The following is a 23,302-nucleotide window of genomic DNA, read 5'->3' on the forward strand; positions in this document are numbered from 1 at the left end:
CGCCGGGACAGAACAGACGGGGAGCGAGTCAGGTAGGGGAGCCGGGGTGCGCATCGCGAGCGGGCGCTACCCGCATCGCGAATCGCATCCCGGCTGGCAGCGGAATCGCAGCGCCCCGGGTCAGAGGACGTGACCGGAGCGCTGCTGCGGGGAGAGTGAAGCGAGCGCTCCGGGGAGGAGCGGGGACCCGGAGCGCTCGGCGTAACATGCATTTTAGTGATTTTTTTTTCCCATTTACACATTTTTACATTTTAGTGAAAAAATAATTCATTTACACATCCAACTTTAATGAAAAATTTGTCAAACATCTGTGGGGTGTTAAAGCTCACTGGACCCCTTGTTACATGCCTTGAGGGGGTTTTGTTTCCAAAATAGTATGCCATGTGTTTTTTTTTTTTTCCTGTTCTGGCACAATAGGGGCTTCCTAAATGCGATATGCCCCCCAAAAACCATTTCAGCAAAATTCCCTCTCCAAAATCCCATTGTGGCTCCCTTTACTGTGCCCGCCGAACACTTCACATACACATATGAGGTATTTCCTTACTCAAGAGAAATTGGGTTACAAATTTTGAGGGGCTTTTTCTCCTATTACCCCGTGTAAAAATTCAAATACTGGGTCTATAAGAACATGCGAGTGTAAAAAATGAAGATTTAGAATTCTCTCCTTCACTTTGCTGCTATTCCTGTGAAACACCTTTCTGAATGTCATTTTGAATACTTTGAGGGGTTCAGTTTCTATAATAGGGCAATTTATGGGGTATTTCTAATATGAAGGCCCTTCAAATACACTTGAAAACTGAACTGGTCCCTGAAAACTTCCGATTTTGAAAATTTTTAGAAAAATTTGAAAATTGCTGCTGAACTTTGAAGCCCTCTGATGTCTTCCAAAAGTAAAAACATGTCAACTTTATGATGCAAACATAAAGTAGAAATATTGTTTATGTGAATCAATATATAATTTATTTTGAATGTCTATTTTCCTTACAAGCAGAGAGCTACTTTAACACTCACATTTCAGAAGACAGGAACTCCGGTGGATGTGGATCAGATGACTCAGACCGTACCAGGGAGCGGAGTCTTAGGTGCCGCTGTTTTTCACCAGAGCCCACCGCAAAGCGGGATGGACTTGCTGCGGCAGGCGGCACTCAAGTTGCTACCCCTGGCACGGCTCGACCACACAGGCAGCTGAGGAGATGCGAGGCACAGTAAGGATAAGACAGCTCTTAGTCAGGATAGCAGAAGGTCAAGGCAGACGGCACAGTAGCGTAGTCAGGACATAGCAGGAGGTCAATAGACAGGCGGCAGAGGAGCAATGTCAAGTCAGAGAGCAAAGGATCAGATACAAGGCACAAGGCAACAAAGATCCAGCAGGGAAGTGAGGAGGGTGGAGGAATTTATCAATGAGTCACAGATGAATTACACTAATGAGCACTGGCCCTTTAAATCTTAAAGCTCCCGCACGCGCGCCCTAGGGGACGGGGACACATGCGCCGGAGCAGAGAGGCGGGGGCAGGAGAAGCACCAGGTGAGTGATGGACTGGGGCTCGCATGTGGGGGTGCGTCCCGCGATGCGAGTCCTAGCCCTGTCGGCAGCAGCAGATAATGGGACCATGCGCTCATTGCCGGTGTGTGCGGCCGGAGCGCAAAACGTAACAGTACCCCCCCTTTGGTCTCACCCTCCTTTTATGAGAAAGTCAAGGTCCAGGATATTCTCCTCAGGCTCCCAAAATCTCTCTTGAAGAACGTAACCCTCCTAGTCGACCAAAAAAAAACTGTTTACCTCTCATGGTTTTTGAAGCAAAAATCTCTTTAACCTTGAAGATGTCAGAAGAGATGGAGACAGGTTTGGGGACAGGATTCTTCTGAGAAAACCGGTTTAAGACAAGAGGCTGGAGAAGAGAGACGTGGAAGGAATTGGGAATACATAATGCAGCAGGTAGACAGAGTTTGTAGGAGACAGGGTTGATTTTTTGTAGAATCTGGAAGGGACCAAGGTAGCGAGGACCGAGCTTGTAACAAGCTATCTTGAAGCGGATGTATTTGGATGTAAGCTACACCATGTCACCAGGAGAGAAGGACTGAGGAGGTCTTCTACTTTTATCAGCTTGCACCTTCATACAACTGTTGGGTCTGTTACCAGATTGTAGAGAAGTCATGGACCAGCTCATCAACAGCAGGCCCTCCTGAGGAAACTGGTAGAGGAAGAGGAGAACAGAGATTGAGTCCTTAGACTACGAAAAAGGGACACAACCTCGTGGACTCGGAATACCTATATTTATACTTATGATTATAAGAGAATTCAGCTCAGGGGAGAAGGTCGACCCAATCGTCTTAGCAAGCTGAAACAAAATGGCGAAGATAATTCTCAAGGATTTGATTAACCCTCTCCACCTGACCGTTGGACTGAGGGTGGTAGGCTGAGGAGAAGTCCAGCTTGATGTCCAGGCGGTTACATAGGGCTCGCCAGAACTTAGAGACAAACTGCACATCACGATCCGAAACGATATGCTGAGGAAGACCATGGAAACGAAAGACATGCAGAAAGAAGTACTTAGCCAGCTGTGGAGCAGAAGGAAGACCTGGTAGAGGAATGAAATGAGCCATCTTGCTAAACCGATCTACAATGACCCAAATCACAGTGTTATTATGAGATGGTGGCAAATCGGTAATGAAATCCATGGAAATATGGGACCAGGGAGTCTGCGGAATGGATAAAGGCTGTAAGAGTCCTGCAGGTCTCTGTTGAGGGGTTTTGTCATGGGCACAAGCTTCACAGGAACGAACAAAATCAGAAACATCACGTTCAAGATGGGGTCACCAGTAATGCTGGGAGATTAGAAGAAGAGTCTTGCGTATTCCAGGATGTCCTGCTGTCAAGGAAGAATGACCCCATTTAAGTACCTTGCATCTCAATCTGGCAGGCACAAAGGATTTTCCCGGAGGAATTTGCTGAATTTCGGCAGGAGCAGCAGGAATCAAACGGTCAGGAGTAATAATATGCCTAGGCGTGGAGTCCAAACCAATAACGTCAGAGGACCTAGAGAGAGCATCTGCTCTGATGTTCTTGTCTGCTGGATGGAAGTGGATGAAGAAGTTGAACCTACAAAAGAACAGCGACCACCTTGCCTGGCGGGGGTTCAAACGCTGAGCAGACTGAAGGTATAGAAGATTCTTATGGCCAGAGTAGATGCTGACCGGATGAGAAGAACCTTCCAATAAATGTCGCCATTCCTCCAAAGCTAGCTTGATATTGAGGAGTTCACAATCTCCAATGGAGTAATTCTTCTCAGCAGGAGAGAATGTCTTGGAGAAGAACCCACAAGTAACAGTCTTGCTTTTGGCATTTTTCTGAGTAAGAACGGCACCCGCTCCAATAGATGAGGCATCAACCTCCAAAGCAAAGGGCCTCTCCGGATCAGGTCTTGTAAGCACTGGAGCAGAGGCAAACACAGACTTTAAATGGGAGAAGGCCTCTTCAGCTTCTTGAGGCCAAGACTTAGGATTATATGCCTTCTTAGTGAGAGCAACCAAGGACAAAAAATGTGGGATAAATTGACGATAATAGTTGGGGTATCCCAGAAAGCATTGAATAGCACGTAGGCCGAAAGGACGAGGCCAATCCAACAGTGCAGACAATTTATCTGGATCCATCTGCAGGCCCCGATGAGAGACAATGTAGCCAAGAAACGGAAGACCAGACTTCTCGAACAGATATTTTTCCAGTTTGGCATAGAGATGATTCTTCCGTAGTCACTGAAGAACCAGACAAACATGAGAACAATGCTCCTCTAAGTTGAAAGAGAAGATCAGAATGTCATCTAGGTATGCAACACACAGGTATAGAGAAGATCACGGAAGATATCATTGACAAACTCTTGAAAAACGGCTGGAGCATTGCAGAGACCAAAAGGCATTATGAGATACTCAAAATGTCCATTACGAGTATTGAAGGCCATTTTCCATTCTTCTCCCTTGTGGATATAAATAAGGTTATACGCTCCACGTAAGTCCAACTTGGAGAAGACCTTGGCACCACGTAGACGGTCAAAAATTTCTGAGATAAGAGGTAGTGGGTAACAGTTCTTGACTGTGATTTTGTTAAGTCCCCTGTAGTCAATGCATTGGCGGAGTGAGCCATCCTTCTTCCCTTCAAAGAATAAACCAGCTCCAGCAGGAGAAGAGGACTTACGGATAAATCCCTTTGGAGATTCTCCTGGATATACTCAGCCATGGCTTTGGTCTCAGGAAATGATAGAGGGTATATCCTCCCAGGAGCGGTACCAGGCAGAAGATCTATAGGGCAGTCATAAGGATGACGTGGAGGCAGAGACTCAGCCTGTTTCTTGCCGAATACGTCAGAGAAATCTTGGTAAGGTGGAGGCAGACCAGGCAAAGGAGGACGAGAAACAACTTTAGGCTGGACTGGACTGAGACAAAGATTTTAACAGAACTGTCCCCAGCAAATAATTTCTCCAGTTCTCCAATCTAGTTTCGGAGAGTGACGTTGGAGCCAAGGAAGGCCAAGAAGAAGCTCAGAAGTACAGTGAGGCAGTACATAGAATTCAATGTTTTCCTTCTGCGAGACACCCACTTGCATGACGAGAGGCTCAGTACGGAATAGCACCTTACAGTCCAATTAACAGAGGAGATGAACAAAGGCTTGGCGAGCAGAGTAACAGGAAGATGATATTTGTGGACGAAAAAAGCATCAATAAAGTCACCTGCAGATCCAGAATCCAAAAAAAAACTGTAGCGCTAAAGGAAGACTTGGCAGAAGCGAAGACTTGTAAAGAAATGGTCAAGCGAGGAGAGGTGGTATTCAAAGCTAGGGACACCTCTCCTACGTGCCCTAGGTGCAAGCGTTTTTTTCCCGGATACTGTGGACGAACAGAACAGTCTTTGAGGAAATGTTCGGGGCTAGCACAATACAAACACAAATTCTCACTGCGTCGTTGTGATCTCTTCTGTTGCGTAAGACGGGAATGATCCACTTGCAAAGCATCTTCGGCAAGTGGCGCAGGAAAATAGAGCTGCAGGTTGAAACACGGGTGCCAGGCGAGGATATCTCCATGTTCGAGCAGGTTCACTTTCTAAGCGCAGTTCTTCTTGCCTCTCAGCAAAACGCACATCAATACATGTGGCCAAGTGGATAAGTTCAGTCAGAGAAGAAGGAGAATCACGTACAGCCAGGCCATCTTTAATTCTGCTTGACAGTCCTTTTTTGAATGTGGCACACAACGCCTCATCATTCCATGCAAGTTCTGAGGCTAGAGTGCTGAATTGTACCGCATAGTCACCAACGGAAGAATTCCCTTGACAGAGGTTCAGCAAAGAAGTCTCAGCAGAAGAGGCACGTGCGGGTTCCTCAAAGACACAGCAAAATTCTGCCAGAAAAGCCATCAAGTTGGAAGCTACCAGATCACCATGGTCCCAAAGGGGTGTAGCCAAGGCCAGGGCTTTTCTGGACAGTAGGCCAATAACAAAGCCCACCTTAGCACATTCCATCGGAAACTGTTCAGACATGAGCCCCAAATGCAAGGAGCACTGTGTAACAAAGCCTCTGCATAACTTGGAATCACCATCATATTTAGAGACATAGCTGGGAGCCAGAAGACACTGCAGGAGCTGGAGGAGGGAGTGGGACAGGATGCGTGCGCTGCTGCTGTTGCAAGGCCAAAAGCTGTTGTATCATAGCAGACAGTTGGGTAAGTTGCGGCGCCTGTCACGTCAATTGCAGAGACTGATGTACCACAACAGAGGGAAGATCCGTGACTTCAGGCAGGGGTACCTCATCGGGATCCATTGCCGGATCTTACTGTAACACTCAGAAGACAGGAACTCCGGTGGATGTGGATCCGCTGGACCTGTGTGGCAGATGACCCAGACCGTACCAGGGAGCGGAGTAAAAGGTGCTGCTGGTTTTCACCAGAGCCCGCCGCAAAGCAGGATGGACTTGCTGCGGCAGGCGGCACCCAGGTCGCTACCCCTGGCACGGCTCAACCACACAGGTGGCTGAGGAGATGCGAGGCGGCACCGGAGCGATAAGGCAGCTCGTAGTCAGGATAGCAGAATGTCAAGGCAGGCGGTACAGTAGCATAGTCAGGACGTAGCAGGAGGTCAATAGGCAGGCGGCAGAGTAGCAAGGTCAAGTCACAGAGCAAATTATCAGATACATGGCAAGGCATCTCTCAGGTATGCTGCATGCGGGTGTGTCTCGCGATGAGTCCCAGGCCCGTCAGCAGCAGCAGGTAACGGGACCATGCGCTCACGGCCGGTGTGTGTGGCCAGAGCGCATACATTTTCAATTTTTTACTCAAATTTTGAAATTTTTCACCAAGAAAAGTATCGAGGAAAATTTACCACTAACAGAAAGTAGAATATTTCACACAAAAAATTATCTCGGAATGAAAAGTAAAAGCGTGCTTTCATGCTTAAAGTGACAGTGGTCAGATCTGGTGCTTAAGGTGAAAATGGGCTTGGTCCTTAACCCCTTAAGGACGGAGGGTTTTTCAGTTTTTGCATTTTCGTTTTTTCCTCATCACCTTCTAAAAATAATATGACTTTCAATTTTGCACCTAAAAATCCATATGATGGCTTATTTTTTGCCCCACCAATTCTACTTTCTAATGGCATCAGTCATTTTACCCCAAAATCTACAGCGAAACGGTAAATTTTTGGTAAAAATGACAGATTATCTTCATTCGGTTAAAATAATACCCTACTTATGTAGGTTTGATTTTGTATTACTTCTGAAAAAAATCATAACTACATGCAGGAAAGTTTATACGTTGTCCTATTCTGACCCCTATAACTTTTTTATTTCTCCATGTATGGGGCGGTATCAGGGCTCATTTTTTGCGCCATGATCTGAAGTCTTTAATGGTACCATTTTTCTTTTGATCAGACTTTTTGAACGCTTTTTATTAATTTTTTTATGATAAAAGTGACCAAAAATATGCTATTTTGGAGTTTGGATTTTTTTTGCGCGTATGCCATTGATGTGCGGTTTAATTAATGATTTATTTTTTATAGTTCGGACATTTACACACGGGGGGGATACAACATTTTTATTTACACAGGTTTTTTTTATTGGGAAAAGGGGTGTGATTCAAACTTTCATTAGGGAAGGGGTTAAATGATCTTTATTAACTTTTTTTTAAAAACTTTTTTCTTGCAATGTTATAGCCCCCATAGAGGACTATAATATGCTGTACATTGATTCAATACACTGATCACTGCCATTGCATTCAATGGCAGGGATCAGTGTTATCGGCGGTTGATTGCTCAAGCCGGGATTTCAATCAATCGCAGATCAGACACACAGGAGGCAGGTAAGCCACCCTTCTGCTGCATCTTAGATGATTGGGACATCGCAATTTTACCGCGATGGTCCCGATCAGCCGACTGAGCTGCCGGGGAGCTTTTACTTTCACTTTAGACACGGCGATCAACTTTGATCGCCACGTCTAAAGAGTTAATGCCGGACATCAGCCCGATCAGCGATGTCCGGCATTAGCCACGGGTCCCGGTTGCTTATAGCAACCGGGACCCACCAGGTATGATGCACGCTCACCTGCTGAGCATGCGTCATACCTCAGGAGATGCTTATGGACGTTCATAAACGTCCATATGCGTTAAGGGGTTAAAAAAACTTTTTATATGTAACATAGTACGGAAACTATAACTGTGTGACATGTCAAAGTTTATTTTGAATGATAATACATTTTGGCTACCCATCTGGAGAATAAGCAGTGGTAGCTCACTTCATAAACCCCCTATGTTTTTTTTTTTTTTAAATCAGAGGTGGCTCTAGACTTTGTAAGGCCTTAGCCAAAACTCAAACATGAGCTCCTCACATGGTTTGACAGCACCCTGGGCAAGGCAAAGGTAATTCACCTTTAGGTATATGCCACTTGTAGGTAGGTAGATGGGTAGGGAATTCCCCTGGTACTTAACCCCCCCCCCCCCCCCTCAATAGGTGGACACATAGTTAGATGCCTGCCCCCAATAGGTCCCCTTTAAGAAAAAATATTAAAAATCCCATGCACCTTCCATCTGGACAGAGGACAGAGCTTCTTTATCTTCCAGTCTGGGCTCCTGATGCAGCGTAGGACTTCTCCTGCTGGCAGTGTGTGATGAGAAGACATCATTACGTACGGCTTGCATTGGAAGTGCTGTGTTGCTATGGTAAAGTACAGGAGCAGAAATTGAAAGTGGGTTGAGATACAGGAGAGAAATTGAGATGTGTTCATTATGGGCACATTAGGGGTGGGGGCTGCCTCTGATCCGAATCCTCTGCTAGTGGCTGGAAATTCTAATTTTTCCACCTCCTTCTCTGCGCATTAATGCAGCTGCTTAAGCTTCCTTATGGTGGCACTGGCCCTGCCCAGCTTGCAGCTAGGAGCCAGGTATTGAAGGTTCCTGTTTCAGCACTAAGACCCCAACCGATAAAAAATGTGCGACAAGCAAGTCCAAAGCATTTTTAAATAAAAGGTACACTTTAATAATTTACAGTCAATTCTATATATATAGAACATTTGCATTTAAGGGAATTTGATAGCTCTATTTGCTGTAAAAGGCACTGCTGGAAAGCTGTTAGGATATAAAACAAACTGTACCTTTCTGGAGCAGATGTTGGTTGTAAAACTTATAAAATTGCCTTAGAATTGTAACACTCACGGAAGTAGTGAATCCACTGTACATGTGTGGAAGATGACGTGGGCCGTACCAGTGAACGGAATCTAAGGTGCAGCTGGTTTTCACCAGAGCCTGCCACAAAGCGGGATGGACATGCTGCGGCAGGCAGAACCCAGGTCGCTACCCCTGGTATGACTCGTCCACATAGGCTGCGGAGATGAAACGTAGCACAGGAAGGATGAGGCAATTTGTAGTCAGGACAAGCAGAAGGTCAGGGCTGGCGGCACTGATGCGTGGTCAGGGAACATAACAGGAGGTCAACAGGCAGGCGGCACAGAAGCAAGGTCAGGTCATGGAGTGGAAGATCAGATCACATGCTGGGCTAAACACAGTAACGCTTTTTCTTGGGCACAGGGCACAAAAAGATCTGGCAAGGGGTTGTGGGTGGTGCAAATACTTATAGAGAAGGGACAGGTGCAGGGCCGGATCATCATTGGCGCTCCTGCTACATTCGGGACATCCCTGCGGGCTGCTTAGTAGCGGATTGGGGGGGTACTGTTTTAAAGTGGCCGCAGTGTGGCTGTTTGTTAAAGATTAGTAGCCCGCCCATGGCCACTTTAAAACACGGACCAGCGGCGGCTCCTGTGGGCCTGGACACTTCTGCCCCTGCTTTTTCTATTTTTTATATTTCCTTACCTGGCCGCGCTCAGCAGGCTCAGGTAATGCGTTGGGTCTTGTGGGCTGTGACGAGTGACGTCTCCTGTGGCTCCTCTGCACGGCATCAGGGATCTCACTCATCATTTCCTTCAGCCGCAGCTGGACTGCTAAACTTAAGCAGCCGGCGCTGCAGGAAATGAGGAGGGACGTCCCTGATGCCGTGCAGAGGAGCCGCAGGAGATGTCAATCGTCACAGCCCACAAGACCCGACGCATTAACTGAGCCTGCCGAGCGCGGCCAGGTAAGGAAATATGAAAAATAGAAAAAGCAGGAGGAGGGGGGGGGGGGAGCAATGAGCAGGGGAGGATTATGATTAGGGAAGGGGAGATGAGCAGTGGGGGAGGATGATGAGGCAGAGGGGGGTAATGATGAGCAGGGGGGAAAGATTGGCAGGGGGTAATGATGAGCAGGGGGGGAATAATGAGCAGGGGGGGAATAATGAGCAGGGGGGAATAATGAGCAGGGGGAATAATGAGCAGGGGGGAATAATGAGCAGGGGGGAAATAATGAGCAGGGGCGAAATGATGAGCAGGGGCGAAATGATGAGCTGGGGGGAATGATGAGCTGGGGGGAATGATGAGCGGGGGGGAATGATGAGCAGGGGGGGGATGATGAGCAGGGGGGAATGATGAGCGGGGGGGGGAATGGTGAGCAGGGGGGGGAATGGTGAGCAGGGGAAAACACAGGAAAGGAGGCGGGGGGGGGTAAATGTGATACAGGGGCTGATAAAAGGGGGAGGAAGGAGGCAAACTGAGGAGCAAGGGGAATCAAAGCGCGGCCAGGTAAGGAAATATGAAAAATAGAAAAAGCAGGAGGAGGGGGAGCAATGAGCAGGGGAGGATTATGAGTGGGGGAGGGGAGACGAGCAGGGGGGGATGATGAGGCAGAGGGAAAGGAGGCGGGGGGAGGTAAATGTGGCACAGAGGCTGATAAAAGGGGGAAGAAGGAGGGGGGGCAAACTGAGGAGCAAAGGGAATCAAAGCACGGCCAGGAAATATGAAAAATAGAAAAAGCAGGAGGAGGGGGGAGCAACGGGGCAGAGGGGGGTAATGATGAGCAGGGGGGAATGATGAGCGGGGAAAACATGGGAAAGGAGGTGGGGGGGGGTAAATGTGGCACAGGGGCTGATTAAAAGGGGGAGGAAGGAAGGGGGGAACTGAGGAGCAAGGGTAATCATAGTTGGGGGGGGGGGATGATGAGGCATATAGTTCAGAGCTTCCAAGTAATTTATTTTACATTTATTTTTTTCCCCTCAAATTTTTCTGCGAAATGAGGGTGCGTGTTATATGCCAGTGAGTGTTATACGCAGATAAATACAGTAATTCCCCCTCCCCCCACCTCACATTCGGCAGGACATCCCTGTGTCCTGAAAGATCTTTTCGGGACACAAGGATGTCCGGTTACCTTTCTGCGGCCCCGTGTTAACTTTAAAAATGCAGGGGCCGCTGGGAGGTAGCACATGCAGGGTCGTCCCGACGTCCCGTGCATGCACCCATAGGAGTGGAGCAGCGAGAACGCACGCATGGTAAGTTACCTGCACATCATCTTTGGTGCTCCGACCACCGCCCATAGGCCATAGCAGTAGATCATGACCCCGGACCTGAGGAGCGGTGGTCGGAGCACTGAAGTGGGGCAGTACACAGACATACAGTCTCCAGCCATACACTGTATATGGCTGGAGGCTGTATGTTTGTGGGGGAACAATACTGCCAACCTAATGTGGGGGGACTACAACCTAATGCGGGGGAACTGCAACCTACTGTGGGGGAACTACAACCTAATGTGGGGGAACTGTACTGTAAACCTAATGTGGGGGAACTGTACTCCACCTAATGCGGGGTAACTGTACTGCATCTAATGCGGGGGGAACTGTACTGCACCTAATGCGGGGGAACTGTACTGCACCTAATGCGGGGGAACTGTACTGCACCTAATGCGGGGGAACTGTACTGCACCTAATGTGGGGGAACTGTACTGCACCTAATGTGGGGGAACTGTACTGCCAACCTAATGTGGGGGAACTGGAGGTGGGGTTGGTGAAGAAAAGTGTAGTGGAGAAGAACCAGGAGGGCATGGGGGGCTGAAGTGAGGTTTTTTTTTTTTGGGGGGGGGGGGGATGAGGTAAGGTTAGTGTGGGTTTGGTAAAGGGGGCAGAGGAGTGTGAAGGGGACTGAGGGGGGTGGGGGTAGTTAGGGGGGTCAGAAAAGTGGAATAGTGGAGAAGGACCAGGAGTGTTGAAGGGAGGGACTATAGAACCAGGGGAGGACTAAGGCTAAGTTTCCAGAGAAGGCAAAAGCACAAGAAAAAAATGCCAAAAAATTACCATAACACAGATAAAAGCAGTAGCAGTTTTTCTGTGTTTTTGCAGGTAAAACAAAGGGGAAACCTAGCCTTAGGGGTCTCTGGGAGCAGGAGTCTGGAGGAGGACTTAGGGGTCTGGGGGGGGGGGGGCAGAGGGGTCTAGGGGAATTAGGGCTTGTCCACACTACGAACTTCCGCCAGCAAAATTTTGCTTGTTTTCAATGGGATGCTGCTGCTCTGTGCACACTACGGAAGACAGTGTGTGGTAGTATTATTTTTAGAGGGCATGATGTTTGGCAGTATAATATACAGGGTACACAGGGTTTGGCAGTATTATATTTAGGAAGCACAGTCTCTTGAAGGGTTATAATGATTGTTGTCTTTATACAGATGATGAGGATTAGCTGGCAAAGTGAGGAACCAATGATGTCCAGTCGTCGAACTTTACTGAGGAAGATGGAGCTGGAAGAAGACATGGCGTCTGGACCAGAAGAAAAGAGAAGGAAAGACAACAGAGAAGACGTCTCCTGTGAGTCATTTTGCCTTTGTGTATTCTCCTGACTGTCCCATTAGATCTCTCGTCACTTCTAAGTTTTGCAGTAATAATGAATGAAACTGTACCCCAATTTGAGGCTCTAGCTGTTACAAAACTACAACTCCTATAATGCCTAAAGCTCTCCAGACATAATGGGTGTTGTAGCTTTGCAACAGCTGGAAAGAGTGACCTGAACTGAGGTTATTTTAGACCATTCAGCCCATTTTATTTTAACGGGGGCCTGACTCCTGTGACACCCACCAAAACATAAATAAAAAAATGTCGACATAGTCTAATATGCCCAGGCCTATTTTTGGTCTTAGTCTGTTCCTTACTTGACAGGCCCGCAGCAAGTCTCAGTAGAAAGGAAGGGGGACTGTCGGGGGGGGGGGGGGGGGGGCATCATAATAAAGTGCTCTGTCTTCCAGGCAGCCTTAATCTGGCCCTGGACAGGTACAAACAATAATCAAGGGCGCACTGGCCCTTTAAATGACAGGATGCCGGCACGTGTGTGCCCTAGGAGGCGGGGGCGCGTGCCGCGGAACAGAAGCAGCGGAGAAGCCAGCAGGAGCAAGGAGTAAGTGACGGCCCGAGATTCACATGTGGGCGCGTCACACAATGCCAATCCTGGACCAGACGGAGGGAGGAGGAGGAGAGCACTCATGCCCAGAGTGAGTGGCCCCCTTTGGTCTCCCCCTCTTTTGGGGTCATAAAAAATTTCGGAGCAAATCGTGGTCCAGAATATTCTCCTCCGGCTCCCATGATCTCTCCTCAGGACCGAAACCCTTCCAGTCTACTAAAAACTAAAAAGAATTGTTTCCCAATTTCCTTGACTTAAAAAATATCCAAGGAACCAGAGACTGGAAAGGAAACAATGTGTTTTTGTGAAAACTGATTAAAGACAACTGGTTTGAGGAGGGAGACATGAAAAGAATTCAGGATACGTAAGGAGGCAGGCAGAAGGAGCTTGTAAGACACAGGATTGATTCTGTGCAAAACCTCCATCAGTCCCAGGAAGGGAGGACCCAACTTATAACAGGGAACCCTAAAACGAACACACTTAGAGAAGAGCCAGACTTTGTCACCAGGAGAGAAAGTTGGAGGAGGTCTTCTCTCCTTATCCGCTTGGGATTTCATACGGGAAGAGGAGTGAATCAAAGAGTTGTGGATCCCCTGCCAGATGGACATAAAATCCCGTACTTGATCATCAACGGCTGGCACTCCAGGAGGCGGCTGGAAGAGGAACAAGAGGAAGATGTCCATAGACCACAAAAAATTGAGATTTCTTTGTGGACTCAGAGTCTTTGTGATTGTAAGAAAACTCAGCACAAAATTCAGTCTGAGATCGAGCAGACCAGAGTAGAAGATGACTGATAACACTGATCAGTGCTATGCCCTATGCATAGCACTGAACAGTATTAGCAATCGAATGATTGCTACAAATAGTCCCCTATGGGGACTATTAAAGTGTAAAAAAATGGGCACTTTAAATCAATGAACTGCAGGGGCTTTTGTGGGGCCAGAGACCCCCATCCCCCACTTCTCTCCCCCTGCCTGTCCTGGGTCCTCCCTAGTCCAACCACCACCGCTGCTGCTGTCCCATTGCCTCCCCCATCCCCGGTTTTCTAATTACATGTTCCCGGGGTCTGCGCTACTTCTGGCTCCGGCGGCGTTCTGAGCTGTCTCTGTGCACACTGACGATAATGTCGCGTTGAGGACGTCACTCATTATTGTGCTGCACAGCGCGCAGGACGTCGCAGGAGCCAGGAGTAGCGCAAACCCTGGGCCCCGGGAACAGGTAATTATAAAACCGGGGATGGGGGAGGCAATGGGGCAGCGGTGGCGGCATCAGAGGCAGCAGTGAAGATCGTCACTAATCTTCGCTGCTGCTTCTAGGAGTTTCAAAACTGCAACTCCCAGCATGCCCAGACAGCCTTAGACTGTCTGGACATGCTGGGAGTTGTAGTTTTGAAACATCTGGAGGGCCACAGTTTGGAGACCACTGTGCATTGGTCTCCAATCTGTGCTCTTCCAGATGTTGCAAAACTAGAACTCTAAGCATGCCCAGACAGTCCAGGCATGCTGGGAGTTGTAGTTCTGTAACATCTGGCCCTGCAGATGTTGCCGAACTACAACTCCCAGCATGCCTAGGTAGTCTTGTCATGCTTGGAGTTGAAGTTTTGCAACATCTGGAGGGCCATAGTTTTGTAGACCACTACACAGTGGTCCTAAATCTGTTCTCCTCCAGTTGTTGCAAAACTACAACTCCCAGCATGTCCTTTGGCTGTCTGGGCATGCTGGGAGTTGTAGTTTTGCAACAACTGGAGGCACACTGTCTGGGAAACATTATCTGTTTTCTAACTCAGTGTTTCCCAACCCGTGTACTCCAGCTGTTGCAAAACTATAACTCCCAGCATGCACTGACAGACCATGCTTGCTGGGAGTTTTAGTTTTGCCACAGCTGGAGGCACACGGGTTGGGAAACACTGAGTTTTGTAACAAACTCTGTGTTTTGCAACCAGTGTGCCTCCAGCTGCTGCATAACTACAACCCCCAGCATGCATAGACAGCCAAAGGGCATGCTGAAAGTTATAGCAGTGTGCCTCCAGCTGTTGCATAACTACAAGTCCCAGCATGCCCTTCTGTCACTGCATGCTGAGAATTGTAGTTTTGCAACAGCTGGAGGTTTGCCCGGCTATGCGCTTACTAGTACTTGCCAGTGCATGGCCAGTATTTGTCGGCGCTTTTGCATACCAACGCTCAACCCGTGGCGTACCCCTCTTGGTTCATGTACCAAGGGTTGAGAACCCAGGCCTCTGGTTGTTGGTCTGACTCTTTTTTAGAAAAGGTGTACGTTACACAACTTTTCACGCTAAAGGAGAGCTGCACCTTATTCATCATTACGCTGCACATTATTGATGAATAAGGGGCACGCTAGTCAAAGTATAGCCAAAAAAAAAAAAAAGGTGGAAATTTGATCTAACATAGATATTTCTTGATAAATCTCCCCCATGGTGCTCATACACACAGCACACAAAAAAAGGTGTAGAAAAATGCTTCACGTACACCTACAATAATAAATGCCGGCCAATGACATTTTATTGATCTTGGACGATACAGTGTCAGTGAAGGACAAAGGGTAAAATGGATGTGTAACCTGTCAGACAGTAAATATGTGTCAAACTGGGCAAATAGATTTTGAAATAAATTACTAACTCTAGTCCAAATTATCAGAACTAAGGGGGAGATTTATCAAAACCTGTGCAGAGGAAGAGTGGTGCAGTTGCCCATAGCAACCAATCAGATTGCTTCTTTCATTTTCCACAGGCCTCTTTAGAGGCCTGTGGAAAATGAAAGAAGCAATCTGATTGGTTGCTATGGGCAACTGCACCACTCTTCCTCTGCACAGGTTTTGATAAATCTCCCCCTAAGAGGGCTTTAGTTGGCTTCATAAAGAAAAACTGTTTGGAGTATACGTATTAGTCCAGTGATGTAGATGGAAAATCATAGAATGTTGCAGAATCTTCTAATACCTTTTTTTTATTGGATTAAAAGTATTTTGTAAAGCATTTCTTGGTTCATAAGCAGAAAACACACCGGTTACATCTCACACATATGCAAGGGTTAAAACAACAGATGTGGAGAATTCACACTAAGTTGGGCTATAAATTGTCCAGCTGTGGTGTCCCAGCACCAAAGGTTGTCCTGTGGGCTGCAGATCTCCTCTGGCATGCCTGCAGCATAGGTGTTGGGCCCACTAAGAGACTGTCTGCTGTATTTCAAATGTTCAAGCACTTTCTCATACGTTTTATTATGTTTCTCATGTGCATGGTAAAAGATGTTATTTATGTGTGTTATACCTTTAAGAACAGAGGAGCAGTGTAAACCATGTGACCCTGCCTGCCCAATGGAAACCCCTAAATGTTAGGTATATAGTCTAGTGGGGGAGGAGTTGCCCCATTTCAGTCTAGAGCTGTATCCTGAGCACAAGTTGGGAAAGGAGGTGAAGTTGTCTGAAGAACTCTGAGGGAAGCCTAAGGCTAGGTTCACACTACGGAATTTCCGCCTGCAATTCCTCTTTGAAATTGCAGGCGGAAATTCCGCTTGCTAAAATGTGTAGTGTAGTGAATGGGTTTCCATTCACAAATTCACACTTCGGAATTTGTGAAGCGGAATTTGTGAACGGAAAATCCGCTTGGAAATTTCCTCCTGAAGAAAGGGGGTGCTCTTTCTTCAGGCGGAAATCCGCGCGGAACACATTGCAGTCTATTGAAGACTGCAGTGTCCACGCGGTCCTAGCGCCGACTGATTCAGTCAGCGCTGGCCGCTCTCGGAATTTCCGGGCGGAAATCTTCTGCCCGGAGATTCCGTAATCTGAACCTAGCCTAAGAAAATATCTCTTCTAAAGTCAGAAAGTCAGAACCCTAGCTGGCCTGGAGAAGCGTCAGTCTCTTATCTCAAGTCGGTATTATTTATCAAGTGGGTGAAAAGCACCTTAAAGGGGTACTCCTGTGGAAAACCTTTTTTTTTTTTTTTTTTTTTTTTTTAAATCAACTGGTGCCAGAAAGTTAGACAGATTTGTAAATTACTTCTATTAACCCCTTAAGGACCAATACAAATAAACCTGTACGCCCCTGAAAGACCAGGCCTGTTTTTTCAAATCGGGGATGTCTGTCTTTATTAAAGAATAACTCTGGTAACGTTTTGCCAATCACGATAATTCTGACATAGTTTTTTGTCACAAGTTGTCCTTCATGTACATAGTAAAAGTAAGCTGATATCATTTGTAGTTTTTTTTTTTTTTCAATGCATAAAATCATGAAATTTTTACAAAAAATTACGATTTTTTGCTATTTTAACACTAATAGGTTGCATATATTTATACTTACTGACCAAATAGTTTATGAAACTTATACTTTCAGATGTCTACTTTATTTTGACGTCATTTTTTTGTTTTTAATTAACATTTTAAATTAGTTAGAAGCCTAACAATTTAACTTGAAATTTAGAAAATTTAGAAAATTTGAAAAGTACATTTTTTTTATGTGCTATGCAAGGTTTGCAGAAATTAAAAGGTAGTAGAACATAGGAACACCCCTCCAAATGACCCCATTTTAAAAACTAGACCCCTCAAGGTATTCGCTAGGGGGTACAGTGAGTATTTTAACACCATAGTTTTTTGGCAGGAATTATTACAAAGTCAGTGTTAAAAATTTGAAATTTGCAATTTTTCACAAATGCATCATTTGAGGGGCATATTTTTTGTACATCACTTCTGATATTGAAAGAAATGCACCCTATATTTTATTTAGCTGCTTGTCCCATGTTCGGAAATACCCCCGCTTTGGCCATATATGGTTCCTTGGCCGCGTGGTAGGACCCAGAAGTAGAGGAGCGCCATTTGGCTTTCAGGCAGAACAGTACCCCCACCCCCACAAGTGACCCCATTTATATACCGCACCCCTACAAGTTATTGACTGGACCAGGGACCTTTCTGATTGGTCCTTGGTCGGCTAGCAGTATAACGCGTCTGTCTGTGACAGTTAAGGCTCCTGATGGATATATCCGCCATGTTGTGGGAATAAGCACCCGCTCATGTAGCTCAGTGTGTCCGCTCATGACTGCCGGCGGGAAATCCGCCGCTATGAGTGGACACACAAAGCTTCCCAGCCGCAGCAGGGAGCTCATTACCGTGACTGCTGCATAATGTGTAGGATCACATGGTGGACATCCGCAGCATATTACATGCTGCGGATGTCCGCCAATGCGGTCCTACACATTATGCATTTTTTTTATTAGATTCATTTAATAAATGTATTTTTAATATATTATTTTTTACACTTTTATTACATTTTTATTTATTTTTACACTTTTATTTTATTTATTTATTTATTTTTACACTTTTTAATGCTTTGGAATACTTAGTATTCCAAAGTATTGCAGTTATATGCTGCCTGCCAGTTTTCACTAGCAGGCAGCATATTAGGACGTGCCTCTGGCACGTCCTTTCAGGCAATACCCAGGGCAGACCTGGGGGTCTTTGTAGGACCCCCGGCTGCCCAGGTATGCAGCAGCACCCCGCGATGCTCCCTCCCTCTGTCAGAACTCCTTACAGCGCGCGGTCACTTCTGACCGCGGCTGTAAGGGTTAAACTGTCGGGTGTGAAGTGAACTTCACTCCCGGCAGTGCGGCAGGCCCCAGCCAGCCGCGGCCACACACAGCACCCCACGATCGCGATGCGGGGTGCTGCAGAGGAGACAGAGGGAGCCCCCTCCCTCTGTCATAACACTTACAGCCCGCGGTCACATCCGACCGCGGCTGTAAGGGTTAAAACTGCCGGGACCCAGCTGTGTGATACAGCCGAGTCCCTGCCGCGATCTCGTGGGTGCACTGGGCAGCACCCATGAGAATAATGGATGAGTATAGACGTTTAGGTGCCGGAACGCCCGTCAACCTGGACGTCTTTACTCGTTCATGGTCGTTATCGGGTTAAATAATATTAATCTTTCCAGTACATTTTAGGGTCTGTATACTACAGAGGAAATGGTTTTATTTTTGTAATACAGAGCTCTCTGCTGACATCATGACCACAGTGCTCTCTGCTGACATCTCTGTTCATTTTAGGAACTGTCCATAGCAGCATATATTTACTATGGGGATTTTCTCCTACTCTGGACAGTTCAGATGTCAGCAGAGAGCACTGTGGTCATGATGTCAGCAGAGAGCTCTGTGTTCCAAAAAGAAAACCATTTCCTCTGTAGTATTCAGCAGCTAAAAAGTACTGGAAGGATTGAGATTTTTAATGGAAGTAATTTCAAATCTGTTTAACTTTCTGGCACCAGTTGATTTAAAAAAAAAAAAGTTTTCCACGGGAGTACCCCTTTAAGTCCCAGCAAGGCAACAGGACTCCCAACAAGTTACACTGAATCCCTTCCACTTTGCTCCATACTGTGTGTGTAATACCATCTGCACCCTGCTCAGTAAAAGGCAGTTATCCGTAACGGCTAATGCATTTCATGTAGGCGGACAATTTGGCGGAGCCTTCCACAAAGAAAGCAGTCTAACTCCGCCCCCCAGTCTTACCTCAGGTACGAGAGCCGGGATGATGTAGGAGAGCACCTCGCCCGAGAGTAAAAAGATGGCTGCCGCTGCTGCACCGCAAACCGAGAGTGACATCGCTGAGTTGACGCAACTTCTTGCGGAGCGACTGGCGCTCCTGTCTATTGAGGAACAGTGGTTGACTGTCCAACTGCCGGAAGACGATGAATATCCGGACGCCCCAGTACCCGGGAGCCTACCGAAACTGTGGAAGGCGAAAGAGCCTACAGCTCTACAGTTACACACGTGGGGTTCACTATTGGACCTGGGTGCTACTCAGGAAGTGGAAGCCACATCAGAGTGGTCAGCAGCTGGACCCGGTAAGCGACTCGTCACCCCCCACTGCTGCGGTAGGTGTTTGGCGACAAGCCAGCGGTCATCCAGGCCATGCATACATTTCTGCTAACTGGCAAAGAACACCCCCTATTCCCTCCGGCCTGACTCCAGAAGCAGAACGGCAGGCCCGCATTGCTGCCATTATTCAGGAAATCCGGGAAGCAAAAAGAGCTGGAGCCCGCAAGCAACAGCCCCCACAAGAGGTACGTCAAGAACAGAAAATTGACACCAAATTCTTGGTGTACATCTGCATGTTTGAACTCCCCCTCCCGGGTGAAGCCCCTTGATGACAAGCCACTGTAGTCAAGTTTGATAAGAGCAGGGGATTTGGGACACTGATAGTGGTAGAATATTTAGAATATAGTGATATATATTCATAATGTCGAATATTCATTTTTTTTTTGCGAATTTGCAAATATATGCAAATTTGTGAATATTTGCGAATATGCAAATATTTGCGAATATTGGCACTACCAGTCAGAGGACATTAATCTCTCCCTTCTTTTAGGTGAAAGACATAATCGTGCATGCGCACTATGCAAATTTTATTACGAATTTTCGCATGGAAAAAAAAAAAGAGAACAAACATAGCGAATATGCAAATTTGGCAAACATAGGCGAATATTCATCCATATATTTGCAAAATATTGAAAATTCGAATATGGCCCCTGCCGCACATCACTTAGTAGTGAACAGAAGAGTGGTGAAATTGTACACCTACTCAGCCTTGAAAGTGAGGAAATTGTAGAGTATACCCCTGTACAAAGCTCCAGAGGAGAGTGGGCAGCCACGGTGACCCGACCTGAAAACCCAACGCAGCTGCTATTTGTCTATTTCCCTTCAGAAGATTGGTCCTCTGACCCGCATGGACTGTTCACTCCTAAGGCGACTGCAGGGCAGAAACCCCAGTCTATGACTTCAAAGTCTGTTGTTACCCTACCTAGGCTTGCTGCATTACTGCCTAGGCCCCAGTCACCTCCGCCAGAGGAAGGCGTGTCATGTAAAAACACTATTAATCTCACTATTCAATATTCTTCTGTTCCAGTTTAAGGCGACAAAAGCCTGTTGTTCTGTTCTAGGTCTTTATCAGCTACAAGTTCTCTAGCCTGTGTCACCACACAGCTAAAGGACCATTGACTATGTAGATGAGGATAAGAAAGGGAAGAAGCAGGGGTGAGAGTGGTGATGGGGCAGGACATGGGGAGATACAGGAGAGAGAAGGCAATCCAGCGCAGGTTATAGACATTTTGATTCTGTGATAAGAAGCTTAAATCCACATTGAGTCCCCTGTTCTTAACCCCTTAAGGACGCTGGGTGTATCCATACGCCCCCGTTTCAAAGTCCTTAAGGACTGAGGGCGTATGGGTACGCCCGTGGGAATTCTGGTCCCCGCCGCTCACCGGGCGGGGACTGGACCGGGATGCCTACTGATATCGTTCAGCAGGCATTCCAGCATATCGCCCAGGGGGGTCCTGAGACCCACCGTGTCGGTGATCACCGGAATTTTCTGAATTTTTTCAGATTGTTCAGATCATTCAGCATGCATCCCGGCAGAGTGCCGAACGGGATCGTAAGTAAATACTCATCGGTGGTCTGCAACGGTTTCGGGTCATCTGAGTCACGTGTGACCCGATGACCCTGATAATGATGATGATCATCATCCGTACAGTACAAGGGGGCGGCACTGTAACCATCCCCCAGCACAGCAGTGATTGGGTGGCCGCAGTGACTGCACCAATCACTGCAGTATAAGGAGGTGGGATCAGGAGCACGCTGCGCCGTTCTGCCCACCATTTCACAGAGATCTGGTGAGCAAGACGGAGCCCCGTACTGCCATTACCCCCTTCAGTTAAAAAAAAAGTGCCCCCTTGCCTCCTTTCTGAGGCCCCTTGGCCACAAGCATTAGATTAGGTAGGGACAGTTAGGGGTTAAAAAAAAAATTTTTTTGTCACACCATCTGTAGGTGTCCGCGGGTCCATAGCACCTTTAGCTGCGTGACCTTGGCCCTACAGGGTCGCTGCGGCCTGCCCCCAGCGTTTTCTTTTTGCGCGCAGACCTTTTTTTTTTTTTTTTTTGCTAAATGTGTGGCGGGCCCTCTTAGCTATTAGAGTGGTCCGTCACCGTTAGCTAAAGCCCAGCCGCTGCTGATCAGTCCCGTAGTACTGATCAGCGTTTTTTTGTGGTGAAGGTGCTTTTTCGTGGATTAAGGTGCCTTTTTAATAAAATTTTTTGCAGCTATAGGCAGTCCGTGCCACCAGTAGCAGGCCTGTGCTGTGTGGACGGACCGTACCTGTGTGTGCGGCCTGCCCCACAGCTGTCATTTATCACTGATTAGCGTTTTTTGGGGGGTTCAGGCAGGTGCTTTTTTTCGGCTTTTCATTTAAAAAAAAAAAATCTGTTTTTTTTGCGTGGGGGGGGGGGGTATGTGTACGTGCCATCAGCCACTGTTCTGGGCTGAGTGGCCAGACCCCCCACTGACTTTTGTGCCCCCTGCCGGCACAAAGCGCTGTGCACACCACTGATTAGGTAAACACTTTTTTTGGTGCAGGGTTTTATGCCCTAGTCCTTTTTTTTTTAAGTTTCTTTTTCTTTATTTTATTTTTATATTTTTATATTTTTGTTCTTAGGGCGGGTTAGTTAGTTCGGTTAGGGCGGGTTAGGGTAGAAAGTATCGCACCACACCACACGCAGCACACACACACCAATAAAGTTTCCCCCCCACATATATACATTTCACCCCCCATTAGAGCAGGGAAATGGCCGGCAGGGCGTTTGCCACCTTCCTTATATGCCACCTTCCTTATTTCCTCGTCCTCCTCATCATCTTCTGATGATGAGCCACCAAGGCGGCGGAGATGCCGCCAAGCGAGGCTGCAAACCTCCTGTGCTCCTGACCCTGTGCCTCATTCTAGTAGGAGTCCCCGTTGTGCTCATACTAGTCACATCCCACCAGCCAAGTTTACTGGTGCCCCGTACCGGCAAACTTGTCTGGACTCAGCCAGTGGACCACGAGCTCGTGATTCCTGAGTTTGTTGGCGACTAAGGAATCAAGATTGACATCGTCGGGTTCACTGAAATGGACTATTTCAGTTTTTTTTTTCAGTGATGACTTTGTCAATCTGATGGTTGACCAGATGAACCTGTATGCCCAACAGTTCGTCGCCGCAAACCCGGGCTAATTTTTAGCTAGACCCAATGAGTGGTTCCCAGTCAATGCAGCCGAAATGAAGACGCTTTGGGGCCTCATGCTGCATATGGGTCTAGTTAAAAAACCCAGTGTCAGACAATACTGGAGTGGGGACATCCTTTACCAGACCCCCCTTTACAGTATGGCCATGGCACGTCCCCGGTTCGAGGCCATTTGAAAATGTTTGCATTATGCTGATAATGGGGCATATCCTGTATAAAATTTGGCCGGTCATCAATCACTTCGGGGCCAAATTTTGGGAAGCCTATGTCCCGGGGTGGGAGGTCGCTATTGATGAGTCTCTTTACAGCTTTAAGGGGAGACTCAGCTTCTGGCAATACATCCCAACCAAGCGAGCGCGGTATGGCGTGAAGATATATAAACTTTGCGAGAGTACCTCAGGGTACGCTTGCAAGTTTATGGTGTATGAGGGACGAGATTCCCGTATTGATCCGCCAGAATGTCCCCCCACTCTGGGTTTTAGCAGGAAA

The 23,302-nt window shown here is 47.2% G+C and overlaps 1 protein-coding gene across 1 annotated transcript in view; it reads right to left on the reverse strand.

Annotated features, from left to right (window-relative positions):
- Positions 1–23,302, reverse strand: part of LOC130293516 (indolethylamine N-methyltransferase-like) — a 66,980-nt gene that overhangs the window by 27,224 nt on the left and 16,454 nt on the right. The window contains exon 2 of the mRNA XM_056542310.1: positions 8,049–8,182. Coding sequence (XP_056398285.1) covers positions 8,049–8,166 — 118 coding nt within the window. The 5' untranslated portion in view covers positions 8,167–8,182. The remainder of the gene's footprint in view (positions 1–8,048; positions 8,183–23,302) is intronic.

This window comes from Hyla sarda, chromosome 10 (assembly GCF_029499605.1).
Source record: "Hyla sarda isolate aHylSar1 chromosome 10, aHylSar1.hap1, whole genome shotgun sequence".
NCBI lineage: Eukaryota > Metazoa > Chordata > Amphibia > Anura > Hylidae > Hyla > Hyla sarda.